This window comes from Acanthopagrus latus, chromosome 22, assembly GCF_904848185.1.
Source record: "Acanthopagrus latus isolate v.2019 chromosome 22, fAcaLat1.1, whole genome shotgun sequence".
In the NCBI taxonomy this organism is placed as follows: domain Eukaryota; kingdom Metazoa; phylum Chordata; class Actinopteri; order Spariformes; family Sparidae; genus Acanthopagrus; species Acanthopagrus latus.
The window spans coordinates 15421395-15445808 of NC_051060.1; the positions used below are offsets into that span (position 1 = coordinate 15421395).

At 42.1% G+C, this 24414-nt stretch overlaps 1 protein-coding gene across 4 annotated transcripts in view; it reads left to right on the top strand.

The window, feature by feature from the left end:
• The window catches only part of sash1a (SAM and SH3 domain containing 1a), a 270190-nt gene that overhangs the window by 49136 nt on the left and 196640 nt on the right, over positions 1-24414 (top strand). For all 4 annotated transcript variants that reach the window (XM_037085802.1, XM_037085801.1, XM_037085799.1 and 1 more), the window contains one exon: positions 13814-13942. In XM_037085802.1, coding sequence (XP_036941697.1) covers positions 13814-13942 — 129 coding nt within the window. The remainder of the gene's footprint in view (positions 1-13813; positions 13943-24414) is intronic.

Below are 24414 nucleotides of genomic sequence, written 5' to 3' on the forward strand. Positions count from 1 at the left end.
CATTTGGTGTTCGTGCCTTCTACACTGTACTGTTTGAAGATGCATGTGCCTGAAACCTCATGCTCATGAGTACTTTGCATATCAAATGCAATAACTGCTGGTGCAGAGAAAGTGGCAAAACAAAACAAACGTTGATGGCTTTTTTTAAAAAAAAAAAACATTCATCCATCTCTTTCATTTGTTTGGTGCATTATGTCCTCAAAAGGCGACATGGTACTTTGAAATGAAAAATAAAAAAGAAACGAAAAAACCCAGCTCAGCTAATCAGTCTTTTTTATGATGTTTGTAAGTAATGGGTATGATTTATTCTCCGCTTTCCTCCAAGACCATCCACAGCAAGCATGTCCTCATCAGAAAAACATCTGTACTGGTTAAAAACAACACCGGGTTATTACAGCCGAGCTGCGACCTCTAGTGGTTGTAATAATTATTACAGCTGCAAAGGAGGAAGTGAGGAGAAGTAGTATAAAGAGTGAAAAGGCCGTAGACATTGACAATCATCCTATTCAGTTGTTTAGGTTCAAAGATGTGTTAAAATATACATTGTTATTACATATTTTTTATATGTATGATTATTCTCCCTGTTTGTCTATTGCACTATAGAGTTAACTTGCAGTTTCACCCCTGCATACCGGTAGCTTTCATTTTCATAAATGTCATATTTTAATTATCAATTTAATTACAGAACTACTTGATTATTTTTTTTACATTTAATTTAACAATCACCCTGAGCCTTCCCTTCGTCTCCGTGACCTCCGCGGCCTCTAATGTCAGATATTGTGTCCGCATACCGGATTAGCAGCATCTCAGCCAGCCTGGCTGCAGATTGGGATTGACTCGGTACTCTGACCCATCCTCTTACTGCTAATTGGTTAATCCTCTAATCCAGCTGGCGGTCAGCAATAACACACTCCAAAGGCTGTTTGGCGGGAGCTCAGCCCGCTATGCCAGGAAAACTGTTGCCAGGCCGAGTGTCAGTTCATCAACAACAAGTGGTGAGAGTACACAGATACTCGGCTGAAACATTTGTGTGGGTGGTCTGCTGTAAACTGTTAACCTATACTGTCTCACTGTCAGGCGGGATGATGTGGAGGCTCGGAGCCTGTCTAATAATTTTTGATCAGCCTTTTTTTTTTTTTTTTTAAAGGTGCCATATGATTAAAGCTCGACTGATTTTTAATATTCAGTGTCTGTCACCAATAGATACAACCAAACAGTGATCCTCTTTTGTAAAATCTTGAATTAATGCTCTGCTAAAATCCTACTGGAACTGGAATGGCACTCAGTAGAGCACATACCTCTGCCCAAAGACCACAACAAATCACCTTCACTCATAGATATTATTATCATTATTCTCTGAGAAATTAACAAACACTTGAAATTGCTTGCTAATTTAAAATAAATAAGTAAATATTTTATTCATATATATATATATATATATATAAAATCAGTCAATCAATCCTGGATTGGTACCTTTATCCAGATCCATATCAGAAGTTCAAGGTGGTCTATTCTGGGCTGAGACCCTTAATTATTTTTATTTATTTTTTTTAACTCTTTATTTGTCTTTTTTCAAAGAAGAAAACAACATAAGTAAAAACAAGAGTACTGCACATACTCCATCGCTCTACAATAGAAATAACCAGCTTTAAATTACAGAGAGTGACACGTGTAGAGTATGTAACAAGAAAGAAAAATTAACAATGATTATAAACCAACAAAAAGGGGGGGAACCATGATGCCCTGTACTATTCTCCATTATGACTGCTGAGACTGTGAGCTTTCAGTGAATCTGGTCCATTTTTCCCAGCGTTGATGCAGAGTCCTTGCTTCCAGTCTTAAGTAGAAAGTCAGTTTTTCCATAGAGTATAGCTCCTTAACAATGTCCAGCCACTGCCCTGTGATTGGCGGGTCAGCTTTCAACCAGTTTCTTGTGATGGCCTTTTTACTGGCCAGTACTCATCTGGGCAGCATAATAGTACTCTCTGAGATTAGGCACAGCAAGACCACCCTTTTCTCTGTCCAGTTGAAGCGTTTTAAATTTAACCCTTGGCCTAACTCCCGCCCAAATGAATCTAGATAGTTGTTTATCCCATGCTATGAATTGAGATTCTGGGATTCTGGTTGGTAAAGATAAACAAAGATACAACAACCTCGGCAACACGTTCAACTTCACTGTCTCAGTCCTTGAACTAAAATCTAATATCAGTGTTGACCATTTCCTCATATCTCTCTGAATCTTATCATTTATGGATTCATAATTTATTTCAAAAATTCTGTTACATTCTTGTGTGAGTAGTACACCTAAACATTTTATCGACTTTGAATCCCACTTTATTTTATATTCCAATCTGATTGTTCTGCTTGGTGTGTAATTGAAGGAGAGGACCTGTGTTTTAGAAACATTCAGTTTATACCCAGATAACTGACGGTATTCCCCCAGAACAGACATGAGCCTAGGGAATGTTAATTCAGGGTTTTGGAGGTAGGTGATGACGTCATCGGCAAAGAGTCCTATTACATGTTCCTCATTTGCCATATTGATTCCTTTAATATCAGGGTTTTGTCTTATGGCCTGTGCTAAGGGCTCTATGAATATTGCAAAAAGTGTGGGGCTAAGGCAGCATCCTTGGCGGGTGCCCCTAAATAGCTTAAAACTGCTGGTCAGATGGCCATTAATTTTTATTCTAGCACTTGGCTCTGTGTAAAGAGCTTGTATACATCTGATGAATTTTTTATTAAAGCCAGTTTTCTCTAGCACCCCATACAGAAAAGGCCAGCAGACTCTGTCAAACGCCTTTTCGGCGTCAACGCTTCTTTCCATGATGGTGGAGTTACAGCTTCATTTAATGTACAATTGAATGATTCTAACAGTAAAGGGGTGAGGTCTTCTTTGAAGATTTTATACCATTCATTAGGGTAGCCGTCACTCCCAGGACTTTTATTTGATTTTAATTTGTTAATGGCTACGTCTAGCTCTTTCTTTGTAATAGGGGTGGTCAGCACATCATTTTGTACTTTCCCTATGGATGGAAGGTCTAACGATAATAAATATTGTTTAATCTTACCATAGTCAGTATTATTAGGCTGTGAGTATAATGATTTGTAATAGGTTTGAAAGATGTTATGGATTTCCTCTGGTTCATATGTTATCTTTTTAGTCAAAGGGTCTCTAATTTTATGAATGGTATTCCTCTTCTGTTGTGCCCTGAGGCGTTTTGCTAGAATTTTTGTTGCTTTTGGTCCCGATTCATAAAAGGTTTGTTTTGCAAATTTCATTTTCTTTTCCAATTCCTCATTCAGAAGATCATCTATCGGCTTTTTTTGTACTTTAATCTGGTCTGTCAATCTCTTATTTTCATCTTTTTGTTGTTGTTTCTCTAATTCCCTCAATGTTTTCTCTAATTCGTCATATTTTAGCCTTTTCATCTTATTTAAATATGCTGTCCTTGAAATTAATTTCCCTCTCATTATTGCTTTTACTGTGTCCCACATGATGACTGGATTCATCTGACTGTTCTTGTTATCCTCTATGCATTCGTTAATTTCCTCCTTAATCTCCTTTATAACGGTCTCCTTGTTTAAAATACTAGTATTTAGTCTCCATAATGTGGTCTTCCGACTATTGTTTAAATAGAAAGTTAGATAAAGTACATTGTGGTCTGATATATCTGCTGTTCCTATTGAACAATCCTTCACTCTGTGTCTATCTACATTGTTCATCAAGAAAAGGTCTATTCTGGAATGAACCCGGTGAGTGGCTGAATAATGGGAAAAATCTCTTTCTTGTTGGTGGAGGCTCCTCCAGACATCAAATAGACCCATCTCTTTGATCAGAAAATTAAGATCACTCGATTTATGTACTTTCTGCTTTTTAGTGCTCATCGTATCCATTGAGTGATTTAGAATTGTGTTCCAATCCCCAGCACAAACCACAATCCCTTCACATTCTGATTTTAACGTATCAAATAGAGACCTGATGAATTTTCTATCACCCTAACCCTAACCCTAACCCGTATATATTAACAAATGTGACGAGTAGATTATCTATCCTCCCTTTAATAATTACATATCTGCCCTCCTTATCACTCCTTTCTGAGATCTGTTCAAAATTAAGACTGTTAGAAATCAGAGTTGCCACTCCTCTTCTACGACTGTTTTCACATGAACTAAAGAAAGAATTCGAATAACCAAATGTTTTCAACTTTTCATGTTCTTTTTTAGACATATGTGTCTCTTGAAGAAAAATCACTTGTGCTTCATCTTTTTTCATTTTAGCAAGAACCTTTTTTCTTTTTACCAGGTTACTCAGACCATTCACATTCAAAGAAGCGCACCTCAGATCACGTGACCCATCATATACAGTCCGAAAATCAGCTGAGCCAGAAATCCCCCAAAATAAAATCTGAACACAGAACAGTGAACGTGAACTTAAACAGGCCTCCAAACATGGGGGGAAGCCTTCCCTCACCTGTGACTCTGTTGGTGAGTCGAGGGTGAAGCCTCTCACTTAGAGAGGGCCCAAAGTCAAGAGTGGTAAAAGAGTTAGGTAACAAAAACTCTACCATCTTACAGGTTCAACAGGTTTCATTTAAGAGAAGCCGCTTCTCCCAGGTGTTGTGTATTTATAAAAGGCCAAAAAATAATCACACTAAGCAGTGCGGCTTACGACCCAGCTCCTGATTCCTCCGCTTGTTTCCTCTGGAACCCGAGGAGTTTTTCTCTCTCTCTCTGCGCCGTGGTCGAGCTCCTTTCCCGGGCGTTTGCTGCCAGCTTCCATCCCAGCCGCTCCGCCAGCTGTTTCTCCAGGCTGCTGGATCCTCTATTTGGAAATCTTGTTTCTTCAGATCCCTCCGTGCCTCCTGTGCGCTGTCATAAGTGCGGGCCCCCGAGTCCCAGTGAATCCGCATCCGGGTGTATGGTGTTTGGAAACGGATCCCTCTTTCCTTCAGAGCTTTCTTTATCTCGTTATATTCCTTAAGTTTTTTGACTATCTCTGATGCGTAGTCATGGTCAAAATGAAGAGCCCGGTTACCCACCAGGATTTTCTCCTTTTACCAAGCCTCTCTCAGTACCATCTCCTTGGTGGAAAACTCCTGGAAGTTCACAATGATGGGTCGCGGGGGGGCACCTGTCGGAGGTCTCGGGGCCAGGCTGCGGTGAGCCCGCTGTATTTTCAGATCCACATCTCGCAGCATTGTCAACTCACTCTTGATGAGATTCACTATAAACTGCATCATCGAGTTGCCTTCCTCTCCCTCCGCTACTCCGAAGACTCGGACATTATTTCTTCTTGAGTGAGATTCGAGGTCAGTAACTTTTTGCTGGAGATATCTTTGTTGTTCCAGGCAGGTGAGGAGCGCCCGGGTTGCTTCCTCTGCCCAGTCCTCCATCTGCCCCACGCGCGACTCCGTTTCTTCTACGCGGTCAGATAAACCTTGCACTTCCGTTGCAAGTTTGTCGAGTTTGCCGTTAATTTCTTGTCTCAGGCCGACTATCTCATGTTTAACGCCTTCATTGCCATTCTTTATGTCCGCTTTTAGCGCCTTTATCGCCGTAATTATGTCTTCAGGGGCCATGCTCGGTCGAGTGTCGCTCAGGTGTGCTGTGGCTTCTCCACCTGTAGTAGCCTGAGCCGACTTAGCATTGCTTGCCTGATGCGCCACGTTACTCTTTTCTTGCAATTTTGGCATATTTTCATCACCTTTTTGGCCTTTAACATTCCGTCTGCCCGCCATCTAGTTCTCACTCGGTTGAATTTCAATTTTCGAGTTATTAAATGGGCAAGTTATCTGGAGTTTGGTAGAGCGGCTCCTCCACAAGTCTTACTACTCCATCAGCCAAACCGGAAGCCCGAGACCCTTAATTATTTAAGCTTTCTGTTAATCATAAAAAACGAAGGTTAAGTTTATTTTGATATTTCAAAATATTAGCATAATGAGTATTTATACCTCTGAGTAAGAAGTAACTAACCATAACTACTGGGCACAGAGGGTTAATGACTATTCAATAGGAACTGTTAACTTACCAAGCTTTGATTTGGCCCTTTGATATTGTATGACACTGACAGTTCAATCAGAGCTGATATAGATAGAATCAGAATTGGTTAACACACAGTGATGCCGAATTGATTAGCTTGAGTAGATAACAGAGGTGAAGCGGTGGCTATCTTTGGGCCAAGCCGCCCACTGTGAGAAAAGTGCATGGGACAGGTAATCTGAATGAAGATAAACCAGCATCCCTGGGATCTTAATTACTTCATACTTAATCTCATTGCCATGCACAGTCTGCCAGTCAGTTCAGTTTAAACTAACAGCATTATGCTCAAAGAGAACAAGATGCCATATGTTCAGGTTGGACCTGTCAGCTCAGACGGAAGGGGATTTCAGCCCGGAGCCCTCTTTTCTCTCCATTTGCTTCAGGTATTTCCCCCCCACTGGCAAACTGGAACAAATGTTAAAGTTAATTGATCTGGCTAATGAAATGGCTGTGACTGAGGTCATACACACACATCACACAAATTACACATGTGCTTTACACAACAAGGCAGGGCGTGATGGCAGAAAAGAGACAGGGATAAACGACTGCTCAAGGACTAATTAATTGATCTGATGAATTGTGTTGCATGGCTGTGTGCGTATGTGTGTGCTTTTGCGCACGCTTGGATGTCGGCCACTGGTCTAAATGTAGGTATGATGGCTGATGGGATGGATTATTCAGAGGGGAAGTTACAGTAAGTGGCTCCTTAATGGGCAGCTGTGGCCTCATCTGTCAACTCTGGACAGGTCCAAGCTTTAACCAAGGCATCAGGAAGTGTACACGCACGCACGCACATGCACACACACACACACATAAATGCAGGAAGGTATCAAGCTATGTACAACATTATCTTGTCAGGGGTGCTGACACATTTAGGTGATTAACTGATCAGCCAATCAGCAACAATTTTCAAGTCAGACATTAAGTAAAAATGCCGAACATGGGCTGGTCCTAGCCTCTCGAATCTGAAGATAAGCAACTTTTCCCTGATTTCTATTATTGTAAATTAAACCTCTTTGGTTTTTAGACTGTTGATCATGCATCTCAAGCAAGGTGAACATATCACCTTTGGCTTTGGGAGGTTGTGATCTTCTTTTCACAACTAATCAGAGCTGTAGACTCCAGTATGTCTCACATTGTGCTCAGACAGCTGTTTAACAGGTTGGACACGCAACCAAGCCAATTAGAGATTTGTAGCTGTGCTTAACAATGGGGCTGTCATCTTGTCTGTGCCAGAGCTAAATGAAAATGTCATCAGAGTCATGACATGAAACATGGATGGGGGTTGCTCTGCAATCTGAAAATCTGTTTGATAAACTTGAGTACAAGCTTCCTACTGCTGCAGCTTCAGTGTTGACAGAACACATCCTCGTGCCTATATGACTGAATAGGTCAATGGCCAACAACTCCCAAAACAACACTGCAGTGTACCAGCTTCTGGTGTAGCAAGCCTTCCTCTTATGGTCAGTTTGGTTGGGTTTAGGCACTAAAACTACTTGGTTAAAAATGGTGGATTTGGATAAAATAATCGTGAAGTAGCTAACCTTACAAATACACCTACATTAAAATAAACCACTGTTGACTTTTGGCTTCACACAGGACATGAACGCAAAGTCTCCTGGGTGAAAGTCCAGCATTTTGGTTACTCATCCATCCATTTCATCTTCCTTCTTCTATGGACTTTTGTCTCAGTACATCATTACCTGACTTTCTCCTGTGCTGCTGTAGTAATTCCTACAGCCACTAGAGACTGTCAATTAGGGATAATTAGGGGAAAATTTTAATCCGCCTCAAGCAGAGAAGGACTTACAAGAAAATGACATCGATGAATAATGAAACAAAGTAGAAAGAAGAAGAATGGAGGACATCTTAGTGTTGTTGACAGTGTAGCCTGCTCCCTGTGTGAAATGTGTGGGAATCAATAAAAGAATCTCCACCAGAGGTCTGGAATTCCTCTGGGACTTTTTCTTCCCAAGTACAACAAGCTGCCGGGATTTGGCATTCTAGGCCTTGTTCCATTACAGTATTGATCAGGAAATAATTATCCATTCATTGTTTGTTCCCCCCATGTGTCTGATACACTGAGTCCATCACGCTCCCTCTCGCAAGCAGAGCACACAGTTGTAGCCATCAAATCCTTTTCCCCCTTTTTCAGCAACATAATCTCAGTTTTTAGACACTTTCTGCATGCTGCTCAACGACTTCCTTGCTCTCATTTGCCATTTAGCTTCACTTGCTCACACTGTGATGATTGTACCTTTTGGGCTTGAAAAAATGCTCAGCCTGCTTCATAATGGAATATTCCATTAGGGGGTCAAAGAGTTTTTTGTGCCCCTCTGTCTCTTTTTTTGTGTGCATGTGTGTGCATCGGGAGGTGGTGGTGAATTGAAATAAAACTGTGCTGATAAATGTGCTTCCTGCAGACCCCCCAAGGCTCATTAAAGTGCTGCAGTGCCAGGAGACCATTTGTCTCTGGGTGGTAAATACACAGCAGAGGCAGAGGAGTGATGGCACGGCAAACTGTGTGGTCTGTCTCTGTGCAGTGCAGGAGATGTGGGTTTTCTTGTTCGTTTTTTTTTAATACATTGTGTGTGTGTGTGTGTGTGTGTGCGCGCGCGATTGTCTACCTGTGTCTCCAGGGCCTTCCACACACACACACACACACACACACACACACACACACATCCTCACTTTTCTGATTTCCCCGACTAAATAATGTGCTTCATTTGAATCCGAGGTTACGCTTCTTCCATTAAAATAGATTCAAATACCTGGAGCCATGTCGATATGAGCTATAATTAGAGGAATGCAGATACCAAAGGGGTTGAAATTGATTTCTGACTGTAACCTTTTCTGCTTAGACTTGGTGTAATGTGGTAATCATTAATCCTGCCTCAATTGCTACAATAAATTCAACAATGGATGAAGAGAAAGAGAGACTGGAGATCTCTTAAGTCTCTTAAGTTAGCCATTTTGTTTTTGCTAAACTCAAAATGTCAAGCATCAATAATGCAACTTTCAGAATCAATGCATTTATACCTGGAAATAGCCTGGTACCGAATAGCTTATGACCAGAGTCAAGAGTTTTCTGGAATTTGTTAATTTTGTGCTGCATTATATTCAGTTTCTAATAAAACATGAACAATATAGCAACAATTAGAATGAAAGACAATAACAAAATGAACTGCTCAGAAAAGCAGAGTAATTAATCAATAAATCACACACAGATTCCTGATTATCTGTCAAATCCAACCAATAAAAGATTGGTTATCTTGAACAACCCGTTTCCCGTTATAGATAATGTTTACGTGTAGAATCAACACTCTGAGGCCCAGCACTGATGGCTGTGAAAACCCACAAGTACCATTCAGTAATTCATGTCCATCATCTGAGGGGTTTCATTCTGGTAGCAGTTCATCTTCATTCCCTCAGAAAACTGCTATAATCATTTTACAATTTTGTGGGATTGCTGCCCCTCTCCACAAGTCTACTGATGCATTTTCTAATTTTCCAGGTCAAGCATGACAGCTCAAGGACGCGACTGAAGTACAGTGGGTTATCAAGTCCAAGAGACGCTGTTTCTCAACATGCTCTGCATGCTTTGTACACCACACACACGCGGACCCTCACACACACACACACACACACACACACACACACACACACACACACACACGCTCTGCTAATAATAATAGGGTGGGACGCCTGAGGAATGTGTCCAGGCAAGCAAAAACATTCTGCCGCTGGTTTGGCAGAAACTGACTGCCAAGTCTTTTAATTTGCCCTCCTACTATTTTCTGCCTCTTGTGCAATCAGGGTTTTGTGTATTTCCATGTTAAGCAGGGGGAGACAAGACAACGAGCAGCACCTATTTATTTACCAGCCGTTACAATCGGGTTGTTGGTGCGTGACTGGGAGATGTGCTCTGGAGGCAATGCTGACTGAGGCAGACACGGTGCGAGGGTTCAGCTCGGCCGCAGCCAGGATCCTGTCAATGGCCAAACCGCAATACAAAATGAGCCTGTGTTTTCTAATAGCCGTAGAGAAAAACAGCAGGGGAAAGATCAGATACTCTCCGTGTAGCTGCAAGACCAGCACATATCTTAACAGATAGTATGCTCACAAAAAACACTAAAATGTAAGAAATAAGGGGATATTTATAGAATGTAAAATCAACTCTGAGTCTTTATTTAGGGAGTGTGCATGACAGGACATTGTTCTGAGGTCATCTGCTCCCTCCTTCCCCGGCCACTACACAATTTTTAACCCTGTCGCACATTTCCACATTGAACACATGGAAATGGGTGGAAATGCATGCATGTTTGGAAGAATTCAGGTTTGCGTATAATTTACCTAACTGTGCCGTGACGTTCCTTTCCTGACTGAATGAGAGGGGGAAATGTTTGTGTTTCAGTCCTGTTAAACTCCCAAGATGAAAAACATTTCACACTGCTTTCTTTTCCCTTTCATTTTTTTTCCAGAATGGCCAAGCAAAATTCATTCCTGTCAGTTAAATTCAACGCTTTTTGTATTGAGAGAAGTGCAATTCATGGGGACGGGGCATGCTGTCAGGGAGTGACAAATTGCCCCAAATTCCCTCCAAAATATGCTATTACAGTGTCAATTTCCTGTCCAGTCATTGTGTGTTGGAACTGGGGTGAAGATGGGCCAGGACAGTTTAATCTATCTGGTCTGTTCCTCATCAGACCACAGGCGGCTTTTATGTTGTTTTTCAGTTTTTTATTTCATAGATGTTTTCCAAGCACATCCTGTCTTTGAGCTGCGCTCTGCTGAGCATGCCGTCACCTTTCTGAGCTGCCCTCTGCAAAAACAGTCTGGACTGAGGGGCATTTGGAGTGTACCTTGATAATAGTTGTTGAGAGAGAAGATACCATTACCTCCTCACTCCTACCTCCCAGGTTTCTTTTTCCTCCAAATGGTCTTGGGGATTGAGACCTCTCAACCTTGGAAAAGTTTCATATCGTGGCATGAATCCATAAATTCACAGCAGACCCCTTATCTCTTTGAGAACCCATCATCACTTGCGTGTCTGTGATTTGTGAGTAGTTCAGATAGTTATGTCTACTTCTTGGACGTGTTATCTGTGAAATGTTTTAGTGGCCTGAAGGTAAAAACATATAATAATTACCATGAAAAGCAAAGATTGAAGAAAAACATATTATGTGTTGCCAAATTTTGAGAGACATTCCATCCTGCAACCCTGTCTTGGTCGGGAACCAGTGATTTATATCACCACCAAACATGAAACTCAAGTTCTGTAAGTTTATTAACATGTAAGTGATGGGTTTACCTTATTGTTACTGCATACAGTCAATATGTGTCCCCAATATATCAAATTCTATACAGTGTTTAAAAACATGGGAGACCACAGCCAAAACAACAGATTTGATCGATATATTTTCAAATATTTTATTAGTTTAATAGAGGATGGTTCAGTCAAGACACACAACTACACACTACTTGTTGTACTTAACAATTTCAGCGTAGCGATTTCTGGCACTTTGGATTTATAGAAGATTGCGTTCAGCCAAAAAGTCATGGCTGAGAAGACTGAATCAGGGCGGCTCCTTCATGTTGCAGCCTGAGCTGGCGGTGAGTAACAACAGCAGCTCACTCTTATTGGCTGTTGCAGATTTTGACTCAGTATTCCATCACTGTTCTGTTGGACACCAGCCGAACCAGGAACATCCCCCTCATTGTCAGGAACAAATCAAATCCCAAATTTGCACCATTAACTTTTACTGTGGGAATGTCTACAGTGCTACCTTGAGCTTGGTTAAGCGGGTTACTGGAAGTGCCCAGGTATGCCCTCTAACCAGTAAAATATCCTGCTGAGAGATCATTCTGGCTGAAGTATGACCAAGACTGTCGGTGGCCCTGGCGAGCCAATCTGCTTAACCATACAATGGCTCACTTTAATCACAGCCTAGGTAGCATGGTGGCCTTTGCTCACACTCACTTCTGTAAAAAAAACAACCACAGAGGACAAGACTCCTTTCGCTGTATGGGCCATTCATCATTCAGACACAAGCTAATGCTTTGGGCCTTCCTTGCACAGAAGAATTAAGGGGACTTTTTCGACCCAACCCTCTTGCTCAGCAGGACAGATGCTGGCGTTGGCGGAAAACAAGCTGATTTTATTATGATCAATAAGCCATTATTAGCCCCTAATGTACTTATTATTGGCCTCGGGGTATAGCCAGGTAACAGAAGAGCACATGTTCACAGTGAAGCTAGAGACAAATGGTGCTGAGGTGTGCAAGATATACTGCATTATGTGTCGCCAAGTTGGATATACTGATGACAGTGCAACTGAAACACTATTCAACTTTAAGGGAGTACTCCACCGAAAATCTTCCATTTAAATATCAAATTGTGAGCATGAAAAGGCTTGAGGCAAAGTTAATAGAAAATCCACTGAAGCATAATCTACTGTACTGTTTCACAGACTTGTGGTTGAAACCCCATCCCTGCACTTTTCCCTGCCCCAACACACCTGATTAAATTATCTGCTCGTCATCAAGCTCGTGCTGATGTCTGATAAGGACCCATTCATTTTGAACCAGGAGTGCTCGGGCAGGGAAACCCCTTAAACATGTAGGTCAGGGGTCCCCCACAACCACGACTTGAGAGTGCTGCCCTATAACATGGCTAAACACACTTCTTGATTGTTTAGATGCGCTGTAATACACTTTTTTCCAGGAAAGACCAATGTGCCCACTTTTTAAGTGCCAGTTGAGTATTTGATACTTTCAGCGCATTCCGGCAAAGTGACTCATGAATATCGGTTTACTTTTCACTGGAAGTACTACTCACAATGACAACAGTGGTATTTCATCTCCTGGGGCTACAAAAGATGCTTTGTAAAGTTTGAGAAAATAATCCTGACAATGTCAATTTAAGCTTGTAACTATTCATAGGTAGTGTTGAAGATGAGTTCAGGACCCTCACAGCCTGAGGGAAGAATCTGCTCCGTAGTCTGATGCTATCGTAGTGGATACTTCTGTATCTTTTGCCAGGCGGCAGCAGGGTGAACAGACTGTGGCTGGGGCAGCTGTACCCTTGGGGCTCTGTGCAGACACTTCACTTCACTGGTATCACTGATGCTCTGTAGATGGGTACTGATGTTCGTTCTGGGTAATTTTACCCTCTGCAAAGCCTTCCTGTCCTGGGATGTACATGAGCGGCCAGAATGCTCATGACACAGGAACTGAGAAATGCTTGTGTTAACAACTTAAGACACAGAGTTTGGCAGAGAGGGTCAAAAGACAGATGCCGTGAGTTGCAATATGAATATGGGAACTGGAGTATTCTGGAGCCTGGCCAACATGTGGGACTAAAAATCAGTAAAATGTGCATGTCGTGAAACCACAAAATGTGATGCCAAATCACTGGTTTGCCTCTTTTTACAGATCAACTTTAATAAAAACCTGTACTTATTTGTACTCTGCAGTTGTCCATACATATTAATACTGTCGTTGACCCTTGATCAAACATTTGAAATCTCTAAACTCAGCTCCTCTGGGAAGCTGATGGTGCCATGGAGGATAATAGTTTTTTGGTCTTTGGGCATCTGCCAATCCACTTCCTTGAAACCAAGGACAGTCATTACTGTGTGATGAGCTACCGGAACGCCATTATGTGCCCTTGAGAATCATGAGTCGGGGGATGAAGCTCAAGATGTGTGCTTGCCTTTTGGACGTACCTCTGTGGTAAACCTCAACAGAGGTCCCTGTGTTCTTGTCTTTTTTAGTGGCCCTCCTTGTGTCTTCCTGACGTCATGCCCAGGCTGAGTAGAATGCCATCTGTTGTCCTGGTGGAGACAGGAACATCCCCCTGGGGTCCAGAACAGGCCCCGGGCCTCCACTTTGAGGCGGCACAGGTACAGCAACAGCGAACAGGTCGGATATCAACATGTATTTGACTGAGAAAAATACAGTAACGTTCTGAAGGTAGCTGCAGGTTGGGAATGAATGAATCGCAAGCTTGAATCCTTAACAGATTTAAGCAGAGATATTCGTAGCTCTGTTTAAAGAGAAACAACATGTTAGGTGAGAGACAATCTTTCTCCTCTGTCCCTTATTTCTACACAAAGCTTTGGCTGTTCTGTTTCTCCTCCTCTGTGCTCCGGAGGAATATCTAATGCTGTTGCCCTTGCTGTCTGTATAGATTGTGAATTCCAGTTATGGCACGTCTGAATCATTGGTATGCAGAGTGCAGGCCATGAGTAGTGGATGTGCCGGGCGGAATCGACATGTACAGGTTTATTGAAATACCCTCCTCAGTCTCCCAGTAATTGCTCTCGCTCTTGTCTTTTTCGCTCTTCTGCTTCCCTCTTTCTCTCCACGTCTCTCGATTTCTCTCATCTTTTACGCTTGTTCCTTGTTCTTTTTCCTCATCCGTCTACCACTATTTAGCACGTCCCTTGTTACCCTCTCCACTACCCCTCGATTCTCCCATATTTCCTGCCTCCTTTACCTTTCCCCTGCTGCTTCCTTTCTCCATTTTCATCTTCATTATCATTCTGTCCACCCTCACCTCTGCGTTTCCTCCTTTGTCACCTGTAAGATTGGAGCGGAGGATAACTGAGATTCCATCACGGCTCTCATGAATAGGTTATGCAGATGTCACTGACACCGCTGCACCTCATAAATACACGGCTTATTACCTGCCTCTTCCTGCAGCCCACGCTCATCTCGCTGCCCAACCAGCCATCTCCGCTAAAGTATACGGAGTTTATGCGGCATGTCAGCAGAAATATGCCAGCCGCACCTTTTTGGTTCACCTGCGCTGGATGTCATCCTTGCTTGTCTGTTTGTCTTCTGTACTGAAAAGTGCTGCTTTCAACTCCGTCAGGTTCTGACAAAGTTTTCTCAGGCTACGTCGACTTGTTTCGTCTCTTCCTGGGCTCTTCATGGCAGTCCCAAAGAGACATATTGAGGTTTGCACAAGACACCAAGTATAGTAATTCAGGCTCCTCTAAGTTACTTAAAGCAGTGGCAGAGGTGATACAGAGTTCATTTCATGGAGAAGAGACCTGGGTTGTTAACAAAGACAGAATTATGAACAGGATTTCCTCGTGCAGCCAGGAAGAGGCTGAACATCACCCTGCCCAGTTTAACCTCACAATCAGCTGAGGACCGTGGAGAATCCCCCTCTTTATGTCGCTATCTTATGGGCCATGCGGGAGCCGGAGATAAGGAAAAAAGGGAAAAGGCGGGGGCAAGAGAGTGAGAGTGCATTTGCTGGTGGGCGTCAGTGATTTGTCAACATTATATGGGCGCATGAGGCTTTCAACATGACAGAAATAATCTTGATAGACTCGCGAGCGCTGCGGCACTGCTGTAGGATAAGAGACATCGCATCTCATGTGGCAGAGGCCCTCGCCACTATATGCTAGTGGTCATCTCCAGATGGCTGAACGCCGAATCACCGTTTGACTTGGCTTTGCTCAATGATGCATGTAAGCCACATTGACCACCAGTGAGATCCTCTGACCTTGCATCCCACTGTCCCTGTCTGTGTCATCGCCCATATCCAAAGCTTCCCTAGACAGCAGCATGTGCTCTGTCACCGTTCATTTGCACGCATTAATATTCAGTGCGCTATTTAAAGGATGTGCAACATTAACGCAAACCTGCCAATCTAAAACTGTGTCGCGTCTCCCTTTAACACGCTCCAATGCCATGTCACTCTCCGCTTGAACTGTCTTTTACACTTTCATCCCCCCATTCTTCCCAACTAAAGACTTTTACGAGATGAGATCGGATGCTTCATTTTGGGTTTATTAGATCACTTCAATATTTTGTGTGCTTCCTCCGATTAAGCTACAGGCTGATGAATCACAGATATCCCCTCCACAGTTTCAGTGTGTGCAGAAAACTAAACCAAGTCTATTGCTTATAGACATCACCAACCTTTCGGGATGCGAATAAAACACGTTCGTGTTCGAGTTTATTAGGGAAACAAAGGGCTGCGGTTGGATGAGAAGGGTGGGTGTCAGTACCAGGGAACAGGATGGTTCTGAAGGAAGGACACCGGTGAGTATTATCATCAACCGTGCATGATCGTTCATCTACCCGTGGTTGATGGATGGATGAAGAAAGTGTGTGGAGAGGCCTGGAGTGTGAGCAGAGGGGCTCTGTCTGCCTGCTGCCTCTCCCCATAGGAACAGCTGTCTCTCTGACTGCAACAGATGCAGATTCACAGAGGGGGTAAAGATGGTCTGACAACTCTCTCGGCCTTAAACTCCTCTGTTTCCTGCTGAATAAAATATATATCCCTGTCACTTAGCTTCAACTCCCCAGTACGAACAGATACTTAATCAAACTCTTTTTATACATCGTCAGCACTTTCAAAGTGCTCTCTCTGTGAGCTGTAAGTCCTGATATTTAAGCGTTATTCTTTTTCACACTTCAGTGCTCCATGTTGAAAGATCCAATCTCTACAGTCCACCATAACTCAGCTGTCCAAACTAGAAGCTCCTGTAATGAGCAGTTTAAATGTTATCAGTCCAAGGCCCTGTCTAGCTTTAAGAGATGTTTTCAATTATCCTGTTTCTGTTTGTTTACATCCCCGAGGCTTCTAATGGATAATAGATTGTAGTTGGCTCATTGGAGATCACCCGCCTGCCTGATTTGTTCTGATTGAATGGTGGATATGGAGGGAAACAGAATTGTAATCAATCGTTTGGTTTGGAGAGAATTCTCCTCTTAAATGTTGTGTTGTGACTGCAAGACTGAAATATAATGAAAAAGCTGAATGTTGTTTTTAAATTGAATACAAATTAGAGCGGTGATTTAAAGATGTGACAAAATGGTGTAATAAAACTCAGACGCTTGTGTCACATCATTTTAATCTTTTTTTACATTCCCACATGTATTGGTATCACTGTGGATGTTATGTCAATGAACATGAATTATATATTCTGCTTCAGGGACGTGTTTCATGACATTTTCTGCCACTTTTAAATGCAATGTATACCTTTTTTTTTTTTTTTTTTACACATCTGTACTTTTCTACTTCCTTCTACTTCCTCTTCCTTTCATTTTCAAAACATGCTTTTTACTTTAGTTTAGCAAGACGAAGCAAAGGCTTAACAAGACCAGCGAGGGAGACTTTGCACAGAAATGGCTTGTTGAAATGTCCTTCAGAGGGATCCTTTGAGTATATGTCGGAGCCTGTACTTTGTCGTTGAATCAAAAATTCTACTTTTTCCAGAATCTTTCTGTCTGTGATAGTATCTGTACTTCTGCTTGAGTAAAGAATGTGCGTCATTTTGCCACCTCTGCTACAAACTATGTATACCACACTTCCCATAATGCAGCTTTCGCCTTTGATCGCCTCAACTGCCGCTGCTTCTCTCTGCTTGCTCTCTCGCAACTCCCCCATCTTTATGGATGTGCAACGCAAAATCCCTGGAGGAATGTAATAACAGTTGCTACATGTTGCCATTAAAATGAACACTAATTACAATTGGCTTAATGTGCATTTGAATGGAACATAATGAGCAATGGATTAATTCGCAATGACATATAAACATCCATACTGCATTCAGACTTTCTGTCTTCAGTGGTCATGTGTGATCCTCCGACAGCACAGATCCGTGTGTTGGTCGATCATTAAACCCTCATGCTGAGCAGAGAAAGAATGCTCCAGTGCACTGAATTGATTTCTAAATCTCCATGATTCTCAAAAATTACCTCACGACAACCTGAACCAGAAATCTTTACAAAATGTTGTGGATAATGAAGACGTCCAGAAGTTTGACATGGCTTCAATAAAAACGTTACGTAACAGAGAAGAAGTGTGTTTCACCTTAGAGGTAGAAACTATCAGGAACGCTGTGTTCAAGCGGTGAAATGAGAAACTGAGCTCTTTTTTTTTTGCCAAAAATTCTCATGAACTGATTAATGTCTCTTCCGCAAGCCGAGATCTGAGACCTTTGTGTCAAATCCCACATGTCTCACTGCCGATGTACTAACCTAGTTTTGGTTTCAGCTGCAGTAAGCTCCCTTTACTCTCTGGCCCCATTTGGGGGTTCATTTAAAGGATAGTGTGAGTATTCCTGTGCGCACGCGTGTGTGTCTGTGTGTAGGTGCTTGTGTGAATTGAACGTGTTTTTTTCCCTTCACTGCAGCAAATTATCTTCTTCATTAATTTTGACACAAGGAAATTAGCCCTGTTCTGCGCTCGAGGCTATGTCTAAATTAGAACGACTGGGGTAATCCAGAGATTTTCAAGGGCTTGAGAGACTAAGCCTATACCGGGTTCAGATAGTTGAACATAAGAAAAATTTTGGACATTTTCTAAGTGATTTATCGCATGTGAGGTTACCAGCCACCCTTTTCTGTGGTTGTTTTTAGGCAGGCTGGGCAGTCGCGGTGTGATGTCTGCGCTGTAGCTTTTATTTTTAGAGTCCCTGTTACATCTGTTTCGTACTGATTCTTTTGAGATCCAGACTGGAAGCGGAAGACTATGGTGTCATCGTATAAGCAGGATTTATTCATGTCCACAGGATCATCCCCTGTCCCTGAGCACCCCTCTTCTCTCCTCCATTTTCCCCCCCTCTGTCATCCTCTCTGTTGTTCGGCTCGGCTTCGTTTTGTCTGAGGTCTATTGTGTGGGACGTGGGGAAGGCAGGCCGACTCTCCCAAGAGCCCACGGTGGATTTCCAAACACAAGACATTTGACTTCGTATGTCAGAGGATGTGCTCAGATACTTGACTGCTGAACTGCCCACCCAGAGGCCTGTCTGAGCGGCAGTCAGTCCAGACACAATGGAGCATGGGAAAAAGTGGAGGAGGAGGAGGATAGAGGGAGGAGGTTAACAGCTGAGACAACTGTGTACTGTGCAGCGCACTGCCCTATGGGAGGTCCATTGAGTGAAAGCTCCCAGTGCATCGATGGTTTGCAGCCGCTGCTCGGTTTCATGCTGAACACGGGCACCCCGTTGCATGTGGATCAGATTTATTTTATTTAGTTGCTTCTTGTGTGGTTTTCTTGTTTTCTGGCTTCGGAAATACCTCAGTGGCGTTGTAAAAGAAATCTTGAGTCTGCACTTACTGAATTTAGACATTCAAATCCCATCTCAGTTCAATCTCAGGTCAACTACAGAGCAGATTCTGCTGCAGTTTGTCCTAGTTAGAAAAGCAGGTCTGTATCCTGCAGTGTCTCCACTTTCCTTGAGTTAGGTTAAATTAGGTTTGTTTTGACAGACCATCTCACATATTTCTCTGGAGTTTAGAATCAGAGCTGTTGGGTAAAAAATAATATCCCTTGCAGTTGCATCACACGACCTGACTGTCAGCCAGTGGTACTAGCATTTGCACTAAATTTATGAGAAATGTTGGTATGTAAACATTTATTTTACAAATACAGTAAACAGTAACTAATATAGACTTCTTCTTTATTGTCTGTGGAGAGAGTCACCAGACTCCCTGAAAAAAAATACTTGATTTTGTTTGTTGTAGAGACATGAAAAACTTTATAAACTTTGCGATATGCTGTCTTAACTATTCAGGCCCCCTGTTTATTCAGTCAGTATAATACATGAAGATGTTTCTTTCTTTGTGTCAAAAAAACCCCATCCATTTGTTCTGGTGACGTACACGTTCAATTGCATGAGATGAGATCCAAATGCAAGTTAATGCCGGGTGATGGGCTTAAAGCTGCCCACTTGTGATCAGATGGATGTTAATACCTGAATTCTTACATGTCCTAATAGCTTCTGTTTTTCACCTCTGTACTCTGCTGCCTTCAGTCTAAGGTTAACTCACCATACTGTCTGTCACTACTGTGGAGAGAATCTTCCAAATTCAGCCCAGTCAGATGCAGTTTTGGACTCACAGCTGTCAACTTTGAAACGAGCAGAAAATGTCTCAAAACAAGGTCCATTCACGCGGCAGTGAGTGATCTACAGTGTTTTACAGACAGAGCTCTTTCTACATGAGACATGGTTGATTGGCTGTAATGGTCAAATTACATGCGCATCAACCCTGGAGAGGCTCATCGGGATGGCGTGCGGCCAGCCGACCCAGCATGGAGCCAGTCCTCCCACCCTGACTGACTTCTCTCTGCAGAGTTAATCAATAATTAACTACGCGGCATGCTGTGATGAGGACGGTAATTCTCCTTTGTTGAGATAATACCTCGTACTATCACTCTATTTACCTTCTCTGGCGGAGAGCTGTGCATGAACGTGTGACATTTTTGTGTTTCTGCTTCAGCCATGTTAAAAACTTTTGCCGAGATCCACCTTGTTGTTCTCTCGGTTGCTGCATACCAGTGATCTTATCTTCGTGGGGTACTTTGAAATGTTTGAAGAGCCCAAGCGATGACAAATTTTTTTTCCCAACCTGTGGGGGAGCGTGTAATTCCTCGAGCCATGCCAAAGCGTGAGAATGACCAGAACCACATGCTTGCTTTCCGTAAGAGTCATATGCATCAGTCTCTGATGCCAACACGATGCCAAGCGTGTGTGTGTGTGTGTATGTGTGTGCGTTTACTGTAGCCTATGTGTTGGAAAATATTTCACAATATAGACCTTTTTTTAAGAATCATGATAACATTTTCATCAAGACAAAACATTCTCCAATAATAATCATCAGAGCTTGTAGAAAGTTTCAGAACAAAAATTTCTCTCTTCCTTAAAACCATTGTTATGATTGTGAAATAATAATCGAAAAACATTGTTAACAATTCGTAAAGCACCCTTCTTTCAATTAGTTTCCTTATTAAAATCAGAATCTGGCTAAGTAGACAGGCGCTAAAATAATTGGCGCTTGTATAAAAGTAAAGTTTAGAACCAGCGCGTTGCTCTCATGATCTGATACTGTATCTCCTGGAGGAGATCACATGAACATTAATAGTTTAGCAGCAGCAGATGTAGCCTCTACCAGATACCTCTGAAGTTAAATAGATTTTTTACTTTGGTTGCAAAGTAAATTGTATTTTCCTGAGCCACTCTGAACATACAGTAGTATTCTGGCTCGAGCCGTAGCTGACAGCTAGATGAAAAGATCGTATCTAACAGTCATCATCAATCAATACCAAATAGTTGTCTCCGAGCCAGTCTGTCTTTGAAGCGCTGAGGCAAACCAGTGCATACAGAAGATGTGGAACAACAGCTGATGAAACATATCAGCTTATCGCTCCATAACTGTGATGCATTTCCCAGTGGAGATTCCTTTTTTTCCTCTCTTTGTGTCACTCACCACTTCTCAACTGTCTTGTCCCATATCCATAACTGAATCTAGGTTACATCATTTCTCCAGATTGCACCGAGCATTTTTTCTCTCCACTTTCCTTTTTGCACTAAGATTTCATTTAAAGTCAGATATAGGCTATTATCAGGGAAAAAAAACTGTGTACTGGTTTGTTTTCTCCTCAGAGAGACCGGTGTTCAGCAGAGTGGGCATTTGTTGCCTTTCAAAACACTTTGAATTAAAAGCTATGTCTCTGTCAGTGACGAATCCTTACAGAGCAAAAAGCCAAAATAAGCAAACAAAAGGTCTAAGCACATGCATTATTCATGGTGCTCATAAGAACATTCCGCCTCTGCTGAACTGCTCCTCTCCAAAAGAATCTGCCGAGGGACCTGAGTGGGATTCCAGAGATGTAAAGAAACACGGAGCAGCTCCTTCAAGCTGTCAGTTATTCATCTCCGACTTTTTGGAGTCTTTGCTATAATAATAAAGGAAAGAGGTATGTCACTGCACAAGTCCATGTACCCACGCTGTGTTGTCTTGCATGGGAGAAAGGAGGCGAGGGCCACTCACAGCAGAGCAGCAGTCACGCCAACAACAAAGGGTCAGTGAAATCAATCGAGTCTGGTGGTACGGCAGAGGACACTTTTGTATCTTTCGTCAGATGGCAGCAGAGAGATCAGACTGTGGCTGGGGGTGGGTGTTGTCTTTGTGTCTTATGCTAACATTTACCTTCTATTCAAAAAGAGGTGTAAGAAATTACACTACTTCTTCATGTGTAGATGGGTAGACAAATAGCCTCTATTTGCAGTGGAAAGCCCTTTATTTTCCCCCATGTATTTTTCCATGTAAATGGCTACTTGATAAATTAGTCCCCCTCGGATATAAACCAGTCCCCCTCTCATTTAGATGAAATGTTGTTATTGTCTTGTGACAGTAGGTTTCAGTAGTGGTGGATTTATAACCACATGGTTGGTTAAACGTTTCAAATTTGGTGTTCCTGAGTTATCTGCAAAAATACGGTAAATTTGTAGCAGGTTTGTGGACTGGTAATTGTTGTTTAGACAGACACCAAGCAATTTTTGTCTACATAAATGGACTGAAGAAGTAAAAGTATGGTAAAAGGGGAAATACATGTAGATGTGTTTTATTGTAATTCAAATGTTTTGTTTAATTATTAGCATGTATTTGACAATTTGGCAATGGTATTCCACTTACCATTTACATGCAAGTATCCTTAATGCTACAGTCCTCGTAAGATCATTTCACTTGGGGGGGACAGTAAACTACACTATGGAGTATTTCAGGTGGTTAGTGTTAGTAGTAACTTAGTATACTGAATATACTATGTGTTCAAGTGCATATTTTGGATACAGAAATATGTTTTGGTTGATGATAATGTTATGAAACCTGGAGAATATTTTTGTGATGGATTGTTGCCCCGCGACAAGGAAAAATAAACATGGCGGTTGAGTCGATCGCAACACAGATAACTTGTCTTTGTTCTTTACTGCTTCACAGCCACCCAAGTACTGTGCAGCAAAATAGCTACCGGCCCTGGTACCACTAGGCTTGAGTCTGGTAACATGCCTTTCGTAATATTAAATATTGCACTTAAATGATGACTTTGGCTAAGTTCGATCACAAACATTGGGTTACACTCAAACCTCAAGTAATCCTCATTGTTAGCTTTGCTCTGAGACAGTTAAATGCACAGTGTGTGATTTCTGCCACTTGAGGTCTCTCATAACAATAAAAAAAGCATAGCTTTATGGCATTGTAATGAAGCGTGGAGTCATGGGAGTTGCTGTCTTCTTTGTCAATGGGGGAAAATGTCAGATTTAAGTTGAAAATGAGCTCAAATGATCAATAGCAAGTGAAGAAAAAACTGTTTTGCTATGATATGTTGCAAAGACATCTATTACAGTTAGCATGCTAACTAGCTAGCCAACACCCCCCTGTTGCTCAGGGTTCCCACTCCGGGTGGAGTTAGCAAGTACAGCTGCTAGCTGCGAGGCTAACTGAGCTTACTAACATCAGCAGCAGTTAGCAATTATACAAGCAACATGCTAAACCCTCTCTGTTTGGAGTATGAATTCGACAGGTGGCCAATTCTAAAATGTTGCACCTTTTTAACAACCACCACTGCAAATGAAAACCCGTCCGATGTGACTCAAGCAAGGTAATGTAATAAAGTCTTACATCCTATTTTGCTGACAAGTTGTCAGAGCTTCCCTGGAAGTTATAGCAACAGGCCACTAAACGAAGGATTTCTCTGGGTTTGATCAAAGTTGGGCACATTTCGGATTACGTAATGTAATCTGCTCAGTAATCAGGGCTGATTGCGTGGTCACTACTTCATAGCTATCTGCTTCGTAGGAGAGTATTGAAAGCAGCCTGTATGGAACACTACAATCTCTTTAATAAATAAATACCAAGAAATACAAACCCTGATTTATCCCTCTTCTCTTCTCCTTTCCTCATAATAAAGCTAAATGCTAAATATTTCTTTTTGTTGCAGTAAAGCCAGTCAGTGCTAACTATAGGCTACATTTATTTTCATAAATTATTGGCCATATGGGAATGTGAGTTCATGATCTCCTCTCACTCTTGCATCTATGTGTCCGCTTGTACTTGTACTTGTGTGTGTGTGTGTGTGTGTGTGTGTGTGTGTGTGTGTGTGTGTGTGTGTGTGTGTGTGTGTTTATTGTATCCCTGCATTTTCCATCTTAAAGATGAAAGGAAACAGCCTCTCTCGCTGCTTCCCAAAACCACATCAAAACCTTTTCATCTCACTGGAATTTATAATGCGTCCATTGAGCACGAGTGTGTTATTTTTAACGTGTTTCTGGGGGCTAGCCTGTGATCAGAATGATTTGGATTCAAATGAGTTCGCCTATGCTAACACAAGTCGCTCGCAGTCTTTTCAATCAGTGCAGCTGTGAGCTGAAGGGCGCACTCAGAATGGCACGAATAATGGGACGCCATTCATTCCACGTGTCTGACTGATTCTTGAACTGATCCTCAAGATAAACAAGTTTAATGTGGTAATTTAGGAACTGCTAAACTGTGTAACAAGACTTGACAAGGCAATGTATCGGAAAACTACTCAAGATCCTCAAATTTCAGCCCATTGTCCACATGCTTT